Consider the following 20,916-nt stretch of genomic DNA (forward strand, 5'->3'; position numbering starts at 1 on the left):
CTTTGAAGCTTGGGGCTTCATTTTTATTAGTATATCCTTGTAAATGTATGGTTAAGTATCTTGAAATGAAATATGTATTTTCCCCCAGAACATAAAGCCTTCTTGGATATGAAGAAAATGGTCTCTGGAACTACTTAACTTCTATAGAATGGGTATTTAGGTTATAATGGGACATGCTGTTAGGCCTTAAGAACATAAGAGCTAGCAAGTTTTTGTGCGTGGAGCCTCAGGAGTAGAATAAGCTCCCAGGATATTTACGGCAGCAAACAAATTTGAGTAGTTTTAGAAAATGTTGAAGAAACCACTTTTCTGTAAAATGAAATATGGGATTTGATTTAAAGTTTTTTTGATGTGAGGCATTTGTAGCCTCTTTGTAATTTTACTAGGCTTTACATCAGGGGTGCCCAATAGGTCGATCGCGATCGACCGGTAGATCGCCAAGGCAAAGTGAGTCGATCGCAGAGCCCATCCCGGGCTCCATGATAGACTCACTTTGCCTTGGCGTTCTATCGGGCCGATCAACCTTCCTCTCCCCAACGTCAATTCTGCCGTCGGAGAGGAAGTTCGGGCCAGCCAATCGCTGCCTGGCTGGACCAGAACTTCCTCTCCGACGGCAGAATTGACATTGGGGAAGAGGAATGCTGGTCAGCCCGACGCAGGGAGAGCTTGGGGTGGCGGCGGCTTTGGGGTCTGTTACCCGATGGCGGCGGCGACGGCAGCTTGGGGGTCTGTTCCCCGATGGCAGCGGCAGTGGCTTGGGGGAGGGCATGAAGAAAGAAAGGGGGCAGGCAGAGAGACAGAAGGAAAGAAGGGAAACAGAAAAAAAGAAAGGGGGCATGAAGAGAGAAAAAAAGAAAGGGAGGCAGGGAGAAAGAAAGGTCAGGGAGAGAGGAAGAAAAAGTTGGGAGAGGGAATGAGGTCTGGAGGAGAGGAAGTATACAGGCTGAAAGCAGGGAAGAAAGATTGGATGCACAGTCAGAAGAAGAAAGTGCAACCAGAAACTCATGAAATCACCAGACAACAAAGGTAGGAAAAATGATTTTATTTTAAATTTAGTGATCAAAATGTGTCTGAATTTATATCTGCTGTCTATATTTTGCACTATGGCCCCCTTTTATTAAACCGCAATAGCGGTTTTTAGCGCAGGGAGCCTATGAGCGTTGAGAGCAGCGCTGGGCATTCAACGCGGCTCCCTGCGCTAAAAACTGCTATTGTGGAGGGGGGTATATTTGTCTATTTTTGTATGGTTGTTACTGAGGTGACAGTGCATAGAGTCATCTGCCTTGTCCTCTTTGAAAAAACCCCGGAATAGGATAATTAACATTTTCTCTTCATACGGTGTGCTTTGTGTTTTTTTAAAATTTTATTGTTGGTAGATCATTTTGACTTGGTCATTTTAAAAGTAGCTCGCAAGCCCAAAAAGGTGGGCACCTCTGCATTACATTATTATTATTATTATTATTATGTTTTATTGATGTTTAATCTGTTATAATGTATGTGATTTTGTTTACAAGGATATAAGTATGGCTACAAATTTTTGATTGCAAGAGTTGCTCACAACAAACTATCATATAAATTATGCAATCACAATCACTTAAAGTATCTAATAAATAGTTTTATATATATATATATATATATATATATATATATATTCAGGATCTTCAGAATTAAGTGCAGCAGTCTATCATTGTGCTTTAAGAAAGCTTCTTTGGTCGTCATCGATCTCTTGTATACTGTTTTTTCTTTTTTACTTAGTTTTTAATTATTATTTTAATTCTCATTGTTGTCATATAGAAAAACTTTTCAAACTTTGTCTCATTTAAATTATTTAAGTTATTTAAAAATGCCAAAAATAAGGCATAGTTACAGTTCTGTCGGCTCGAGACTCATCGACATGTTTTGCCTCCTCAGTTATGTCAAGGCTGTCCCCTTATCAAGTATATCTCCACCATCAAGCCCGGTAAGTTTTTGGGACAAGATTTTGTTTATGCATGTATTTCATTGTGACTCACCTGGCGAAAGGTGGGGTATAAATAAATAAATACAAATAAGAATTGCCATACTGGGACATACTGGTCCATTAAGCCTAGTATCCTGTTTCCAACAATGGCCAACCCAGCTCCCAAGTATCTAGCTAGATCCAAAGTAGTAAAACAGATTTTACGCCTTTTAGTTCTTCTTTTCTTTCCCCCTTTAATATGGTTCTCTTCACCTTTTCTTTGGCCTATCCCCCCTTAATAGAGGTCTAAAGAAGATTTAAAAGGTGTTTTTTAAATTTCTTTCTAATGTAATTTCTTTATAATCTATTTCTTTCTGCATTACTTAAACAAGTGTATTCTTGTGGAAATGTTTGAAACCTATAAATACATAATTTTTTAAAAATGTCATTGCAATGCATGTTGATATTAATGATCATAGTTTTCTCTGTTAACACAGGATAACCAATACCATAAGAGCATGGAACAACCGAATCTTGTTCCTACTGCAGAGACAATACTTTTGCAAGCATAACAATATTTGTATAACAGCAACCTGGGATTGCAATCTTTATTTGCCTTTTAGCTGAATTGTTTTTGGATCTTGTAATCTCAAGTCTCCAGTCTACTCACTTTCAAAACAATTTTCCATGAATTGGCAGCGATTCCCACAGCACTCCACCCCGTCAATATCCTTCCTGTGCTAGACCTCTTAAACAGAAAGAGACTCAGAATTTTCCATTTACTAGATGATGGAGTGTACAAGTTGGTCAGTGAGAAACTTTAATGAAAGTGTATTAGATTTTGTTGATGGGGGAGGGAGGAAGCAGATCTTTTTGCCCCTGTTCCTCTTTGAAGAGAAAAATCTCAATAGTGGATCAGTTCAGGATCTCTGTCTTTAGCTTCACTGCCAGTTCAAAGGACATGATACTGTAATTGGTTTTTCCTTCCACTTACAAAGCTGCCACAAACTGTTCAGAACCATCATCCACAAAATCACACACCAGAGTAAAGTTGCAAGTATCAGAGGATCTAAACAGAAACACAGTTTGGCTCAGCTGATTCTCAAATCAATTTCTACAATTTCTACACATTGGGTCATGGTTTTGCAGGAACTTTCAGACAGGAGCCACAGAGGGGCACTTTCAAAACATACATCCAAGTCCAATTTGGACGTATGGCGCTAGATGTCCAAAGTTAGCAGTAAGAAAATGCCTATTTTCAAAAGGAAAACCACCATACATCTAGAAATATTATTGTTTTTAAATCCTCTATCTGGACATCCAGGCCAATGGAAAACAAGGAAAACTGCAGACACACGTACAATGATGCAGGCTAAATTTATTATATCAAATAATTGAGTGCGGTTAAAAGTACCACCTTAAAACAAACCAAGGGACCCGACACGGTCCATGTTTCGGTTAACATGCCTTCATCAGGGGTCCCAGGTTGATAGGGGATCAAATGAAACCGCAAACAAAAAAACTATAGCCTGTGCAACAACAAACACCAAAATTTAGCCTGCAGTTTTCCTTGTTTTGCTTTCTTATCCTCCACTGCAAACTTTGTTGGTTCTCCCCTTTTGTTTGTTCTGCATCCAGGCCAATGGAACACCCAGACCATCAGGACGTCTATGTTTATACCACATTTTTGACCAAAATGTCATCCAAGTCCCAAATGCCCAGAACAAGACCATTTGGACGTGGGAGGGGCCAAACCTGTAATGGACTGGCCACCTAGACATGGCAACAAAGCAGTGGGACACCTTAGAGGGCACTGCTGTGAATTTCACATAAAATGTGTCAGATGTATATCTCACCAGAACTCCATTATAGGTTATGGTGAGCCCCCCACAACAACTCCAAAATCCACTATACCCATCTGTCTACAACCCCAATAGCCCTTATGGCTGCAGGTGACACCTATATGACAGTAGAGTTTTTGGGGGGGTTGATGGCTCACATGTTCCACCACAAATGTCGTGGTTAGAGTGACTTATGTGACTTGCTACTCCTCTCTATAGTTCTCTAGCCCACCCACCAAGCTACTTAAGACACATGTGTGCAGCTCTACTAGGCTTTCCTATACCACAGGGGTGTCAAAGTCCCTCCTCAAGGGCCGCAATCCAGTCGGGTTTTCAGGATTTCCCCAATGAATATGCATGAGCTCTATTAGCATACAATGAAAGCAATCCATGCAAATAGATCTCAAGCATATTCATTGGAGAAATCCTGAAAACCCGATTGGATTGTGGCCCTCGAGAAGGGACTTTGACACCCCTGCTATACCAGGTGCTGATGTTCTGGTGACAGGTATGTATGTTTATATTTTAATCTTTGTGGGTGTGAGGAGGTCAGTGAGCACTGGGGAAGCATGTGGGGGTCTTTATCTCTACAATGGTTATCTGGTGACTTTGGGTACCTTTTTAACGCTTATACCTTTTTAAAACAGGTCTAACTGAAAACGTATACGTTCCGCCCAGGACATCTGCCAAAAGTGTTGATTATCCTCGAGGGATTTCTATGTCTAAGCCCGCCCAGAGCCCGCCCAGAGTTTCCTCTGCTATCCTCAGTCACAGGCTCAAAGTTTACAGCAGAATAAAACTCTACTGCAAACCTAGTGCAGAAAATTTGCAATGGTATGCTCAGAGTAATGAGCATGTAAATTAATGCCACATTAAAACTATAGCAGTAATTTGCTGTTCAGTGCCCTGTGCTAACTTTCCCATCAGTGCCTGAGCAGTGATTGGCTCAGGCATTAACAGGAAAATTGACATTAAAGGGGGGAGGGGGAACAGGCTGTGGTTCCCTCCCCCCAATTCTACAAAAAAGGCCTGATAGTCTAGTGGACCCCTTTTGACCCCCCCCTCCCACCAGACTAATGCAGAAAAAAGGTCTAGTGGTCTTGTAAACACCTGACTGACCCCCATGCAAAAAGCCTAGTGGTTCAGTGGATCCCCTCCCCAACTAATGCAGAAAAAGAACTGGTGGTCTAGTGGCCTCCGGATAGGCTAGGCCAGGCCTGACCCAGCCCATCCAGTGGTCCCCCCTCAGGCTAGGCCAGGCCAGGCCAGGCCAAGTCAGGGCTACCCAGTCACTGTGGCCAGTCATCTGGTGGTCTAATGAGTCCCAACCCAACATCTTGAAGGAAGCAGGAGCAATGCCCACTTGCTCCTGATTCTCCAAGCTGCCATCTTGAAAATGTTATCATCTCGCACCAACCAGTGCATCCAGGGATGCACTGGGCTATCCATCTACCATAGAAGGACAACTCACTTCTATGACAATTAGGAGCCCACCTAATGCATCCCAGGATACACCATACAGAGCAGAGCAATGCCATTTTCATGATGGTGGTTTGGAGAATCAGGAGCGAGTGAGCATCACTCCTGCTTCCATCATGGTAGGGAGGTCATGGGGGGTATGGTCTCAGTAAACCACCAAATGACAGGCCAAGGTATAGTATGTAAACTTATGGAAACATTGATCAAAAACAGACTGGACACGTTTCTGGATGACGAAAGACTAAGGGATTCCCACCAGCATGGCTTTATAAAGGGAAGGTCTTGTCAATCCAATCTGATAAATTTCTTTATAACAAAAAAAAAAAAAAACTGGATAAGGGAGAGTCCCTGGACATCGTGTATTTGGACTTCAGTAAGGCTTTTGATAGTGTCCCACACAGGAGGTTACTGAACACGATGGGCCTTGGAGAAACACTAACGACATAGGTAGAAGACTGGCTTAGCGGCAGACTTCAAAGAGTGATGGTAAACAGAACTTCCTCAAAAACGGCGGAAGTGACCAGTGGTGTACCGCAGGGCTCGGTCTTGGGCCCGATACTATTCAATATCTTTGTAAGGGATCTGCCTCAGGGACTTTGAGGCAAAATTACATTATTCGCTGATGACGCTAAACTATGCAATGTTGTGGGCGGCGCAGCAGAAACTGACGGTGCGACCATGCCCGACACGATGGAACAGGACCTGCTTTTTAGATTAGATTTCAAATATGTTTATTAGGTTTTAAATTGAACAAAGAGAAACAATAAAAGGAACAATAGAACATACAAAAAAAAGGGGTCGGAAGAGGACCATCCGACCATACAAAATGGCAGTCAAACAATGTGCAGAATAGTAGATCATACAAGATGTACATGACAGTCCAGATTAATACTGAATGGCATCCTGGAGGGGGAAGATAGAAGAAGAAGAGACAATAAAAGTAGCGCGTTCCGCAGTCTAATAAGGAGACAAAACCAGCCTAGAGCAGGGCGGGCATCAAGTTCCTGCAAGGAGTAACGTGTCTGATAAGATAATAGAGCGGTTTACAAGAGTAACATGCCAATTTGAAATGTCAACATTTATGGAGAGAAGTATTTTATAGGTTCCCAAATTTGAGAAATGAGGACCTGCTTTTACTAGAACAGTGGTCCAGTACTTGGCAGCTGAATTTTAATGCCAAGAAATGTAAGGTAATGCACCTTGGTAGCGGAAATCCATGCAGAACGTATACCCTGAATGCACAAGAACTGCAGCAGAACGGGACTTGGGAATAATCATCCAGGAAGATATGAAAGTTGCTAATCAGGTGGAGAAAGCTTCAGCAAAGACTAGACAAATGCTGGGATGCATTAGAAGAAGCTTTATCAGCCGAAAGCCTGAAATTATACTACCAATATGGTGAGACCTCACCTGGAGTACTGTGTTCAGTTTTGGAGGCCACATTATCAAAAGGATGTGAAGAGAATGGAATCGATTCAGTGAATGGCCACTAGGATGGTCTCAGGACTCAAAGATCTCCCATACGAAGAACGTCTGAATAGGCTACGCTTATATTCTCTCGAAGAGCGCAGAGAAAGGGGAGACACGATAGAAACATTCAAATACATCACGGGCTGCATTGAAGTGGAAGAAGAAAATCTTTTATCTTACGGGTCCCACGGTGACAAGAGGGCAACCTGCTAAAACTCAGGGGGGGAAGATTTCATGGGGACACCAGGAAATACTTCTTCACCGAAAGGGTAATTTATAAATGGAATGGTCTTCCACGCCAGGTAGTTGAGGCCAGTACAACGCTCGACTTCAAGGGACGATGGGACCATCAGGTGGGGTCGCTCCAGAGGAATGCTTAAAAGACGGTTTCTCGAGGAGGGAGGGTTCTTGAGTGGGCAGACTTGATGGGCCGTCGGCCCGTTTCTGCCGTCATACTCTATGTTTCTAAGGTGCCTGGGAGGGCCAGGCCTTACCTGGCCTAGCCAGGAGGGGGGACCATTAGACCACCAGGTTTTTTTTAATGAATTAGTGGGAAGGATCCCACTAGACCACCAAACTTTTTTTTTCACATTTAAGATGGGAGCAACTCTTCTAATGCTACTTGGAGCTAGTAGAAATACACTGTGCCTTCAAGGGCCTCACACCTGCCTATGAAAACTTCTACCACAAGACACTTATCGGTTAAACTGCAGCCTTACATGCCTACCTATTCCCTTTTCAGGGGAGAGCTTTGTTTCCAGCTTCCCCTGTGTCAACCTTTTCTGATGTGGAACCTCAATGTGGTGCTAACAGGCCTTGATGTAGCTCCCTTTGAGCTGCTCAAACATGTTCCTCTTCTGGATCTCACAGTTAAGACAGTGTTCCTAGTGGTGACTGTCTCAGTCAGACGCCATTTTGGAGTTTCAGGCTTATATTGGTCACACCATCAGAAGAAAAAGATCACTGGAAAAGGACATCAAGTTTGGGAAGATCAAAGGAACCAAGCAAAGAGGGCGACCTGCAATCAGATGGCTGGACATGTTGAAAATAATCATGGGGTAATGCTGGAGGACCTTTCCGGATTAGCACAAAACCAATTTCTTCTTAGAACCGCAATTCATCAAGTCGCTAGGACTCGAGCATGAGTCGATGGCATCTAACAACAACAAAATGGAAGAGCAGATACATGGAGGGGATCATATGAAAAGACTGCAGCAGAGAGAAGTATTTTCAATTTTTACATTAAAATCATTGAAACCTTTCGGTTTCAATGCAGCAATAGATTGGAATGATTTTCTGTACAAGTCATTTAAATGCAGTACAAAAAAATGCTGAAGCTTTTTATTGGATGAGAAGAAATCATTGGCTCTTTAAAGAAAGATTGGCATCTGAAGTAAGTAGCGCCATTTTGTCGTTCAACGATGGAGAACATAAAGTAAGAGGAAATAATTCATTTAATAAGAAGAATCGATCATCTTTGAATTATGTTATTAATTTCTTTGTCTGGACAGACCAAATGAGAACTGAGGTATCACTAAATGAGCACTGAAGTCCAATTAGACCCCTGATGAAGCCAGAATATCAGTGTGAAACAACTGCCCCATTGGGTTTTGAAGTTAAATGCGTCATTTTTGAAAAGATGCTTGTAATGCCACTTATTTGAATAAGCCAAACCTGTGACAAATCTAAATTTTTGCACAATTTAAAATGTATTATTAACACAATCCAAAAAGGGTGCGTTTTTTTGAGATGACCAATGAAAGACAATGGGACTGTGTATGCAGAGTCTACAACAGTAGTCTTGGCAACAAGTCGCTGAACTTTCTCTCTCTTCTCTTAAAAGCGTGATGGTATTTATGGGTTCTATTTATACATAATCTGGTACAGTTTATTGTACTGTGAGTCACATTTTGTTTGCAATGAGTATTCGCAGATTTAAGTTGGTGCTTTTGGCAAAGTAATAGACAGAACTGGGCTTGATTCCCACTGCAGCTCCTCATGACAATGGGCAGATCACTTAACCCTCCATTTCTCCAGGTACAAAAACTTAGATTGTGAGTCCACTAGGGACAGAGAAAGTACCTGCATATAATTTATTTATTTATTTTAGGTATTTATATACCACCTATCAAGGTTATCTAAGCGGTTTACAATCAGGTACTCAAGCAGTTTCCCTATCTGTCCTGGTGGGCTCATAGTCTATCTAAAGTACATGGGGCAATGGTGGATTGAGTGACTTGCCCAGGGTCACAAGCAGCAGCATCAAATTTGAACCATCAACCTCAGGGTGCTGAGGCTGTAGCTCTAGCAACTAGAAATGCAATATATCATATCCATGACACTTTACCCCCTATCTGAAGTAAAGAAAGCACAGAACAAGCCCAGAGGAGCCTTTTCTGTTATTTCACCAGATGTGTATCCTGTTGTGATGGTTTCCCAAATGCGAGAGCTATAAATTTTGCAAATAAAGGGATAGTAGAGACTAGTAGTTCATATAGATAGGCCATATTGTCTTTATTACCCAACATGTTCTCTATTTCTATGCCATATCAATATAAAATTATATGGATATTACCCTGCTGAAAATTTACCTCCAAGTTTTTATTTGTGCTGTTTACAAAATCAGTACTGCATTGTTTTTTTAGGTGCTCCTAGAATAGTATTTTTGTGATCAAATGGAAAAAACTGTACGATGGCCTACTAGCCACGCAGGCAGCAAAACTAGACCACCAACTCTCCAATCTACTAATCGCAACCCCAGACTACAAAACTTTCAGAAAAGAAAAAAAAAACCCTGCTGTTCAAAAAATCCATGAAGACTAATACCGTATGAAACATTTCAATCCTCTGAAGCAACCTGCTCTACTCTGTAACACCTCTGGACATGTCCAGAAATCCTCTTTTGTAATTCTGAAATTCTCTTATGTAATCCGCCTTGAACCGCAAGGTAATGGCGGAATAAAAATCATTAATGTAATGTAATGTAATAAGAGACTTCAGTATGCACTGGGAATTAAAGCAAGAAAAATTACAGGCATTTATATTCTCTGAGCCGGATTTACTATACCTCTTACACGCTGGATGTGATGCAGGAGTGAAAAGGAGCAGGTCCCTCTCTAGATATTCAGTGAGAAGTAAGTGTTCCTTTCCAAAAATGCACTGTAGTGAAAATCTGCCTCCATTCTGTCTCCATAGCTCTCTGTCCCAAACATGCCTAAGCAGTAATAATCTATCAGACCCTTGTCCTCATAAAATGAGCTTAATGGTAACTGTTTCATAGAGCTCAAAGTGCCACCGACTCATGAGATTTAATGGGATACTACTGCTTAATCTGAATAATTGAAAGAGGGCTGCAGTGTGCACGGTCAAATGAGAAGGCTCTTCTTCAACACAGCTTTCTTATAACAAGTGCTTGATCCATTTAATCATAAACTGAAGCTAAATGTTCCTCTTTTTCATTCCGATTTATTATTTAGTTTCTGAAGATATAGTGGTATTCAAAATAAATCAGGGTTGTGCTGATCCTTATTAACACAAGTATAAACAATACAAATTCTGAGCATAGCACATGCAGTACATAAGAAAAGCCATGCTGATTCAGTATAGGTCCACTGAGCCTACTACTACTACTATTATTTATCACTTATATAGCGCTGAAAGACATAAGCAGTGTTGTACATTTTTTACATTTAATAGATGGTCCCTGCTTGGAAGAGCTTACAATCTAACTTGGACAGACAGAGATTATATATAGGGTTGGGGATGCAGAATCCAAGGTGAAAGGGGTTAGGAGTTGAAAGCACTCTCGAAGTGGGCCTTTAACTTGGACTTGAACACTGCCAGCGACGGAGCCTGCCGTAGGGATTTGGGCACACAGCATAGCAAGATAGAAGGGATGGAGTCTGGAGTTGGCAGAGAAGGAGAAGGGTATAGACAGGAGGGACTTATCAACTGAGCGGAGCTCACAGGGGGGGTGGCATAGGGGAAGATAAGTAAACAGACATAGTGAGGGGTAGCCAATTTGTAGGTCAGTAAGAGAAGTTTGAATTGTATTTGGAAACGGATGGGAAGCCAATGAACTAGTATCCTGTTTCCAACCATGGCCAGTCTAGATCACAAGTATCCAGTAGATCTCACCCTCATAGCTCTCTTCCAGGGATGTTGTCAGCAGAGATGAAGAAAGACCATGCTCCAGTGCCATCTCCTTTTTTTACTTCTCCTATAGTGTGAAAGCAAGGGAAGGACAAGTTAAGGTTGCATGAGTAGCTGCTCATGCTAAACCCTACTATTTCTTTGATTGCCTTTAGGATTTATCTATGGCGATGTATCTGAACAAAGGAAGACCACATACATACCACTCATTGCAGGATTGACATGTTCATTGATTTGCAATGAAATCTGAATGAGGTGCTTGCATCTCTCACTATGTTCCTGGCCAAGGGAGAATTGATCCTGCTAGTACAGAGTTCCCTCAGCCCACATTCGGTGTGAATGTGAGCTGAGGGAAATCTGTCCTAGCCATTGGCGCTGAAATTTTGGGGGCTGAGAGTACAGGAGGCACCAAAGGAAGATATCAATCAGGACAGGAAAATTTGGTTCTGTACTCACAGAACAGAGCTGTGAAAGCTGAAGCTTGAAAAGGGAAAGGCATTTGTAAACTTGGAGGTGGGGAAGGGAAGCAGGTGGAAACAAGCATTATGTTCAGTCTCTCTCATCCCCTTCCTGTTAAAGTCCCCAATCCCCAAACCTGAAATCACTGTGGACTATACTGGATACACCACACGTTCCATACATATTCTAATGAGCTAAAGGCTCTTTCCTCCAAGATGTGAAAAATGACACATAGGATGAAGATGCAGCTAGGATATCTCTGTATATATTTAGGAGTCCCTTTACTACGCTGCGTTAGGCGTTAACGCACACCCAACACAACTAAAAATGGAGTACACCCTCAGGCATCCTGCAGTAACTTCAAAATGTATATGTGCTAATCACACTAAAAAATAGTTTTTGGATTTTTTGAGGGAGTAAATCAGGGACAGAAAGTAGGCATTCTTATGCTAACTAATTAGTGCTTCAATACTACTGTGCACTAATCAGTTAGCAAGGGCTTATGTGGTAATTTTTTTTAAAATGGACATAGCAACATTAGCGCATGGCAATTAAAACAAAAAAAATAGAAAATGAGCCATTTTATGACTAAAAGGATATAGTGCTAGAAAGACCCATATAAGAGCACGTTAAGGCAACATTTACTGTAGTAAAAGGAACCCTTGGTAAAGTATTTGGGAGTAAATTCAATTTCTACTTTCCATAAAACTTTTTTCCTGGATACAACAGTTGATTAAAACTACAGTACAAGTCCAAAAATTCAGACTGCTTGGGGATTGGGTCAGTTTGGATTTTCAGATCTTCCAGATTCTCAGACAGTACTTTTAAAATTCATATTTAAGGGGAACTAGTGAACCCAAGCAGAATGGCAGCTTAATTGTGAGCTCCCACAAGGAATTCTGAATTAATAATTAACATCACTTTAATTCTAAATCTTTGGAGACAAAGAAATCACTTATATGCTGGAGATAACTTTTGGTAAAGGGAACAAACATCCAAAATCCTATCCTGTGTCTACTTCTAAACAATCTGGCACTAATTTGGATGATAACCAATCACAGGTTATAATGGATGAAATAAGATCGCTTAAGGATCTTCTTATGAATACCAAAGAAGATATCAAAGAGATAAAAGATGATATTGCTTCAATAAAAACAGATCTAATGCAATTTAGAAACCAGGTCGACATTCTTGAAAATAAACAGTCAGCCACGGATGAGTTGCTTAAAGATCTGAGACGCCATATTAACCTCATGGCTCAACTGGAGAGAGATTTAGAAGAAGCTAACAATTGTGCCTGCAAACAATTTTCAAATAATTGGTCTTCCAGAGGGACGTGAGGGTCAGGTGGTACTTTTTAACCACCTTCATTCCTTCACTATTAAATCTGAAGTTTGATCTTCCATTCAAAATAGAAACAGCACATCAGGTACATTTGCTCGAAATAAGTTCCCTAGCCCTATTGTAATAAAGCTTCTTCAATTTAAATAAATCATGGCTATAATGCAAAAATCCACACTCATATCCCCCCTCATCCCTTTTCTTTTAAATTTTGTTTTTAATAATGTACTTACTAACCATTCCTTCCCCTTATTATCCTCAAATTCATGTAAGTATCTGTCCATTGTCTTTTTAATGTTCGCTCCTCCCCTATATATATATAATTATTATTTTACTTTTTATTTCAAATTTTAGCATTGTAAACTGGCTAGATACATGTTGATGGTCGGTATATTAAAAACAATAAAACTTGAAACTTGATGTTGGGGGGGAAGGCTTGTGCAGTCGCTGCATGCACCTGACCTGTTGCTGCATCGGGGAAGCAGTGAGAAATCAATGGCGGTGACTTGGAGAAATTGGCGGCGGTGGCTGATGGGGAGAGAAATAAAGACAAAAAGAAAGAAAGGGGGACAGGGAGAAATAAATATAGAAAGAGGAGGGGGCAGGGAGAGAGGAAGAAAATTTGGACTCATGGAGGGACAGAGAGAGATTTTGGTTGGGGAATGGAATGAAGCCTGGAGAGGAAGCATGCAGGAGGCAGAAAGAAGGGAAGAAATATTGGATGCACAGTCAGCAAGAAGTGCAACCAGAGACTCATGAAATCACCAGACAACAAAGGTAAGAAAAATGATTTTATTTTCAATTTGGTGATCAAAATGTGTCAGTTTTGAGAATTTATATCTGCTGTGTATATTTTGAAATATATTTGTCTATTTTTCTATAGTTGTTACTGAAGTGACATTTATTTTAAAGTCATCTGTCTTGACTTCTTTGAAAAACCCCTGAATATAAATGATAATTAACATTTTCTGTATGTACAGTGTGCTTTGTTTTTTTAAAATTTTTATTGCTGGTAGATCATTTTGACTTGGTCATTTTAAAATTAGCTCGCAAGCCAAAAAAGTGTTATTATTCTACTCTTCAAGTTATAATATTGAGGGCTCCTTTTATCAAGGTGCAGTAGGGGTTTAACGCGCGGAATACCGTGTGTTAAACCACCTGCCGTGCTAGTCGCTAACACCTCCATTGACGAGGATTGACGCAGGGGTTAGCACGTGATGAAATGTCCGACGCGCTAACCCCCATAGCGTACCTTGATAAAAGGAGCCCCGAGTTCCTTTATTTACCTAATATTTACATAACTTCTAGTATGATGTCCATTGGGCATAAATATGTATACTATAATTTGAATATATTGAGAATAAGTATGAGTTTAAACAGGAATGCTAATGAATGGCATATTTAGCAAACTAATTTAAATCATCCTTAGGCTATGTTATTTTTAATCTTTTGTTCACCGCATTTAACTTACGGTTATGCGGTTTATAAGTACGATGTTATATTATGTTATATTATATAATATAAGTGCCCAATCTATAAATTCATATTACTCCTGCTATCTTTATTACTTAATTGAAACATTATCAAATTTATTACAATTTATGAGGTCTCTGATTAGTCAAGAACCTTAATACATTGATTCAAGTAGCAATATATTAATCCAATTGCTTGGTAATAAGATATTATTTACAATATAAAGGTAGTTATAAATCACGCTCACTAATATGAAATGATTATTATATTATAGTTTATAACTCTGATTGAACTATCATTCCCAACAGAAACAATACATCATTTATATATATAATTTAATTATACTGAAACTTGTTAAATTTGCAATTATATATTTCTGAGGTATATGATTTAAACAATTAATCAATGTTTTAAAATATATATACAGGTCAATCGCAATCTACTAGTAGATTGCAAAAGCAATGCGAATTGATCACAGAGCCCGGGATTTCTCCATGCTTCCCTGACGTCGACGCAACAACAGGCCAGGTGAATGCAGCAACTGCACAAGTCTTCACACACACACACCTGACATCAATTCTGATGGCGGAAAGGAAGTTATAATATATACACAGTATATATTTTTTTCTTTTACTTAAGATCTTCTAAGGCACATGTGTCAAACACAAGGCCCACAGGCTGAATCCGGCCCGCCAGGCCGTTTTATGTGGCCTGCGGCAAAGCTCCCGAACTTCTCCTTCTCAGAGTCCAGCGCGTCCTCCCTCCCGCGCTGGTCCGACGTCACCATCATGCCGGAAAGTCTGCCGGCTTTAACAGCAATTCAGCAGTGTTGTTTGTGGCTCCCCCTCCCGTCCACCGCGGTCCACCTGGGTGGAAACAGGAAATTGCGCGTCATTAGAGACAGACCGCAGCAGGTGAAAAGCAAGAGGAGGAGCTACGTATAGCACTCCCGAATCGCTGAGGCCGGCAGATTCCTCGGCTTGGCGGTGCCAGAGGAAAAGACACACCGGGCTGTGAGGAGAGAGGGACTGGCGCTGGAGGGAAAGGCATGCTGGGCTGTGAGGAAAGAGGGATTAGCTTTGGAGGGAAAGGCAAGCTGGGCTGTGAGGAAAGAGGGATTAGCGTTGGAGGGAAAGGCAAGCTGGGCTGTGAGGAGAGAGGGATCGGCGCTGGAGGGAAAGGCAAGCTGGGCTGTGAGGAGAGAGGGATCGGCGCTGGAGGAAAGGCAAGATGGGCTGTGAGGAAAGCGAGATGAAGGGAGAGAGGTTGGACCTGGAGTAGTGTGGAGGAAGAGGGAAAAAGATACTTGAAGGGAGAACCGTTGGGAAAAGAAAGGGAAAAATGAAGGACCTGCGGGGAGGAAGGAAGGCAGGCAGACAGGGGGAGAGATGGAATGGGGGGCAGTTGGGAAGAGAAAGAGAGAGAAGTTGGATCTGGAGATGGAAGGGAGGGATAAATGTTAGGCCTGGGGGTGGAAGGAAGAGAGAGATACAGCATGTTTTTGTTTTTTTTCCTTCCATCTCATTGTTCAGCATCAAGGGGGGAGGGAAGAAGAACAACAGAAAAGGAGGGAGTAAAATGTTGGACCAAGAGGAGAGAGGAGGAGACACAGAACAAAATAGGAGGCAGGGAAAGGAGTGAGATGAGAAATGGGAGAGCTACAGAATAAGAGAAGATGGAAAATTGATAGTAGCTGAAAATTTAAAAAGGAGAAGGATGAGAAAGAGGGCGAGATTTGAATGGACTGAGGCAGAAAAGAAAAAAAGGAGAAAAGTTGAAAGGAAAAAAAATCAATATGTTGGAGACAGGGACTGGAGCAAGAGAAAAGAGGAGAAAAAAATGGACAGCAGACACTGGAAAGAGAATTAGAAGACAGACAAAATCAGAAAGAGAAACTGGGACTAAAAGCAAAATGACCAGACAACAAAAGGTAGAAAAAATAATTTTATTTTCTATTTTGTGATTACAATATGTCAGATTTGAAATGTGTATCCTGCCAGAGCTGGTGTTAGACAGCAAGCGTGAACTAGGATCTAAAAGAGAGGAAAAGTCTTTTTTTATTTATTTTGTAGCCGGTGTGGTGTTGCAAAGGTTGGATCCCTATATTTCTACTAAGACTAACCCCCCTCCTTTGCAGGCGCACAGCATGGGTTTTGGCGCCGGCGGCGATTGATCCAACACTCACAGAAGTCCTGTGAGCATTGGAGCCACCACCGGCGCTGGGGCCCACGCTGTGCGTCAGAAAAGGAGGGGGTAAGTATCTTAAAAAAAAATACAGCCCACGACTTAGCCTGTGTTTTAGATTTCGGCCTCTTATGTGATTTGACACCCCTTCTCTAAGGCATCCTTTTGAGTTACATTAATGAAGCTCACTGACCCATGGTTTTCTCTCTCCACTTAGCAGTTCATTGTCAAGTGGAGAGGTTTTTCAGCATAGATGTACATTCTTCTCTAATTTAAGAAACTTCTGGAATTGTAAAAAAAAACACAACTCTTTCTTTATATACATGATAATGTCACTTAAATTTATTTATTTATTTTATTCATTTTATATCCCGTTCTCCTCAAAGAGCTCTGAATGGGTTACAGGTTAAAATACATAATATACAGACAACAGGTTACAATTTGCCATAGTTACAGTACAAGGTTTTTTTAAATATAAGTTTTATCCTAATTCGACACATACAAGAGATCTAATACCAATATACATGGAGAGGCATAATCAAAAGAAACGTCTAAGTCCGTTTTGGCCTAACTCACAAGTCGACCAAAGTCAGACATGAGAAAAGGTTCATTTTCAAAAAATACGTTCAGCATTTTTTTTTTTTTTTTTTAAATCGTCCAGACCGCTAAGTCATCCCTCTTTATAACCCATTTTCGTCCAAAAATTAATCCAAGTCAAAAACACCTAGAAAAAGACCTTTTGGACTTGGGATGGGCCAGAAAAGGAAGGGACTGGACACCCAGACATGGCAACAGAATAGTGGGGTACCTTACAGGGCACTGCTGTGAACTTCACAAAAAATGTGCCACATAAACATCTCACAACAACTCCCTTATAGGTCATGGTGAGCCCCCCAAAACACCCCCAGAATCTACTAGAGCCATCTATCTACCACCCCAATAGCCCTTATGGCTGCAGGAGCCACTTCTATGGCAGTACAAAAGATATGGGGGGTTTTTTTTGGGGGGTACACGTTTCTCCATGAATGCAGTGATTAGAGTGGCTTATGGGCCTGGGTTCTCCTCGCCATGGTTCACTAACCCACCCCATGACCACTTAAGCCACCTCTGTGCAGCTCTACTAGGCTTTCCTATGCCAGGCTGCCAGATGCTGATGTTCTGGAGGCAGATATGTAAAGTTGCTATGACGTTTTTTATGGGGGGGGTCAGTGATCACTGGGGCTTTGTGTGGGGGTCTGTACTTTGTGTCTGCAGTGCTTATCTGGTCACTTTGGATACCTTTTGTGGACTTAGACCTGGTTTTAGATGGCCTAAGTCACAACGTCCAAGTTCCGTCTAGGCAGTGTTGTAAAACCTTCGGTTATACATGCAGTACGACTAAGGGATCCTTTTACTAAGGTGCACCAGCGGTTTTAGTGTACATTTAACACGCGCTACAATATCACATGCGCTAAACGCTAACGCCTCCATAGAGCTTGCGTTAGTATTTTTTGTTTAGCGCGTGGTTTGCACACGCTAATCTTTAGCGCACGCTAAAAACGCTAGCGCACCTTAGTAAAAGGAGCCCTAAGTCTAGGACGGCCCACGTCCCACCCAAATCCCACCCTCACCACTCCTCCTAAAACACCCCTTTTATCTCTGGTCGTTCAGCAGCACTGTGAAGGCCTAAGTCGTTTTTAAATACGTCTAAAACCCTGTTCGATTATCGGCACTTAGACGTTTTTTGTTACTGATCGTTCAGTGCCGATTTAGGCCGGTTTTTAGACATTTTTCTGTCTCGATTTTGAGCCCCGTAGAGTTTACAAGTTACGATTTGCCACAGTTACAGAGCAAGGTTTTTCAAGATCCTAAGTCATAAATGACATAATAATTTCTTGCATTGGGTGTATTTGTTTGAAGAATTTGTAACCCACAGCATCCACAATTCTGCGCAGGTTATATAAGAACACACTACAATCACCATTTGTATATATTGTGTTAAAGTCACATTGAACTTCCCTCTCTGTCACAAATAGGCTCACAATCTAAATTAAAGTACCTCAGAAATAAATCCCCCTCCTTTACTAATGCATAGCGCAGGTTTTAGCACCGTCAGCAGCGGTAACTGCTCCAACTCTCATAAAATTCCTATCAGCGTCGGAGAAGTTACCGCCAGTGCTAAAACCACTACTTGTTAGTAAAGGAGGGGGAAAGAGTATCAAATACATTATATATATATACATTATATATAATATATGAGTATAGAAAAGAATATGAAAAGGCAAAATATAAGAAAGCAAAAAAGCAGAAATTAAACATAAACCTAGCAGAAAAATAAAATATAATGAAATACAGATGATATTGGATTGTTTATTCCCCCTCCCCCCCTATAAATGCTGACCCAATAATTTGAACTATCCAGAGAGTAAGCACTAGAACTATTTGGATAGCACCAATATTGAGTCCACTATTTTGGTAACTAACTATCTGGATGAAGTTAGGAAAGGTTTTTTATTGTCCTAACTTTATCCAGATAGAAATCTGAATATCACTGCTCTCTGACTTACCACTCCACAATGGCACTTTCCAGATATTTCTAAGGCAGTCTGTAAGAATATTCACAGCAGCACTACCCAAACAGTGCTACTGAATGTCCATAAGCAGCAGCTCCTAATCCATTTATCTGAATAAGGGCTGCCATTATTCAGATAACTGCCTTTGCATATCAGCCAATGTGTTTAGCCTTGTTTATGCTGTTTGAAGACTCACTCAGTTCACTAAAGTTACTTTCCTTTAGAAAAGACCTTGATAAATTAAGCCCAGCTCTGTCTTATACATTACACGATTATATCTACCTCATCCTCTCCTTGGCACTCCTTTCTCATGAGCCCAACAGGTGCCATGCTGAAGCTACCTGGTGCTGCAGCTGTGCCAACTTCTCCCCTTGGTCATAAGGCATCTGGTGGATGTTACAATACTGTTTTTATGCATGTTTTCCCGAAAGCAAATGTGTTTCACCTCATTCTGCTTCATTTTTTTCAATCAAGTTTCTTATATTCAACTTGATGTATTTTATCTGTTCTATGGATTACTTCTTTCCCTGCCACATCGGTATTTTCTGCATTATATTGTAAATGCTTTCTGTCTTTATCTGTTTTTTTAAGTCCATTATTCTAATTTGTATTTTATCTGCATCCCATGTATTAGCTCACCTTGTTGTGAATCGCCTAGAACTTTTTTCGGTATGGCGATATAAAAGAATAAGATTATTATTATTATATTTAACAAACTGCAACACGGCACATTAAGGGCGAGCGCAGGCAGGCAACGCAGCTAAGGCCACTGCACACCAGCACATGTATCCAAAGCCCTGCAAACGAAAGTCAATCACGGTTATAGTCGTAATAAAACCGTATCTACCTGGTACATTATCAATAGGTTTGGGGGGGGGGGGGGAGGTTCCTAACTACGAACACAAAAACAGAACTTTTACTTAGCCCTATAGAAGCGAACCTGAATTCTTCCTCGCGCTTAGGTACCTGTTTCTCCAGCGTGTCTTTGCCAGCGGTTGTCACTTTGGGCGCCAGGACTCTTTCGCAGTTACAGCCCTCCAGCATGTAGACCGCGGAGGGCCGGCTGCTCTGATCATTTTCAAACGAAAACAGGACGTTTTGGAAAAGCGCGAACCACTTTTCGTGCCACCGACTGGTTTCGGCGGTTTTCTTGCTCAGGTAACCCCGCTTGCTGCCCTCCTTGCGAGCCACCAGGGACAGGTAGAGAGCGTGTCCTTCGTTGTAGCGAATGCTTTTTTGCATGTTTCCCGCCCGGGGTTGTTCGTCTTAGTTCCGCCGCCTTTTAAGTCATCCCGAAACTTTGTTTTCCTCCAAAATGGCAGAGGGACAACCCCGCCAAAAAAAAACCAAAACCAATCCCAAATAAGAAAAGCGACAAGGAAGTCAGCGCAGTCTTGTCACCAGTGAACTACGGACGAGGGACAAGTAGGTTGCTTTGCGGCGCGCGCAGTTCCCAGGGCTCCGTCTGAGCCCTTGACGCTCGGTTCCCGTTCGACTCTACTTCCTAGGCGCCAGCTGGCTCAGGCTCGTGCCACTCCAAGTGCCCGCGCGGTTCCAGTCAGGGGTCCACTCCCGAGGCGCCAGCCGCTCTCCTAGCTCAGGCTCGCGCTGCTCCAGGCGCCCGCGCGGTTCCTGCCGGCGTCATGTCGACGGGCTAAGGGTACTCTGGCGTTTGGTGCTGTAGTTGCAACCGGAGCTTGCGCCGCTCCTAGGGTATGCGCGGATGGGGTGAGAGCTCTCGCAGATAGGTTGGGGTGGGGAGGGGGGGGGGGAAGGATATGGCTCCTGCACTTCCTGCAGTGGTACTTAAACTGCTGCTTCTGCTGTTGGTGGTCGTGTCCCTCTGTGGGAGAACGGACAGCGCACTGCGCTTCCACAGAGCTAAACTAGCCCAAAGCGAAATGACTGGATTAATGCGCGCAGATTAGAATGCGAAAAGATGAAGCGGAGAAAACAGTGACTAGCGGGTTCACCTTGTTCCGCACATGCAAAAGTTAGGCTACCGCATGCAAAACAAAACTGGGAA

The 20,916-nt window shown here is 41.8% G+C and overlaps 1 protein-coding gene across 6 annotated transcripts in view; it reads right to left on the minus strand.

Moving 5' to 3' along the window:
- Positions 1-20,679, minus strand: part of RASGRF2 (Ras protein specific guanine nucleotide releasing factor 2) — a 422,861-nt gene extending 402,182 nt beyond the window's left edge. For 4 of the 6 annotated variants that reach the window (XM_033924793.1, XM_033924646.1, XM_033924482.1 and 1 more), the window contains exon 1: positions 19,857-20,678. In XM_033924793.1, the coding sequence (XP_033780684.1) occupies positions 19,857-20,132 (276 nt within the window). In that variant the 5' untranslated portion in view covers positions 20,133-20,678. Of the gene's footprint in view, positions 1-19,856 lie in introns of all 6 variants that reach the window. The other 2 variants (XM_033924716.1, XM_033924873.1) reach the window with 1 other exon arrangement.
- Positions 20,680-20,916: the final 237 nt, after the last annotated feature.

Source organism: Geotrypetes seraphini, chromosome 1 (genome assembly GCF_902459505.1).
Source record: "Geotrypetes seraphini chromosome 1, aGeoSer1.1, whole genome shotgun sequence".
In the NCBI taxonomy this organism is placed as follows: Eukaryota; Metazoa; Chordata; class Amphibia; order Gymnophiona; family Dermophiidae; genus Geotrypetes; species Geotrypetes seraphini.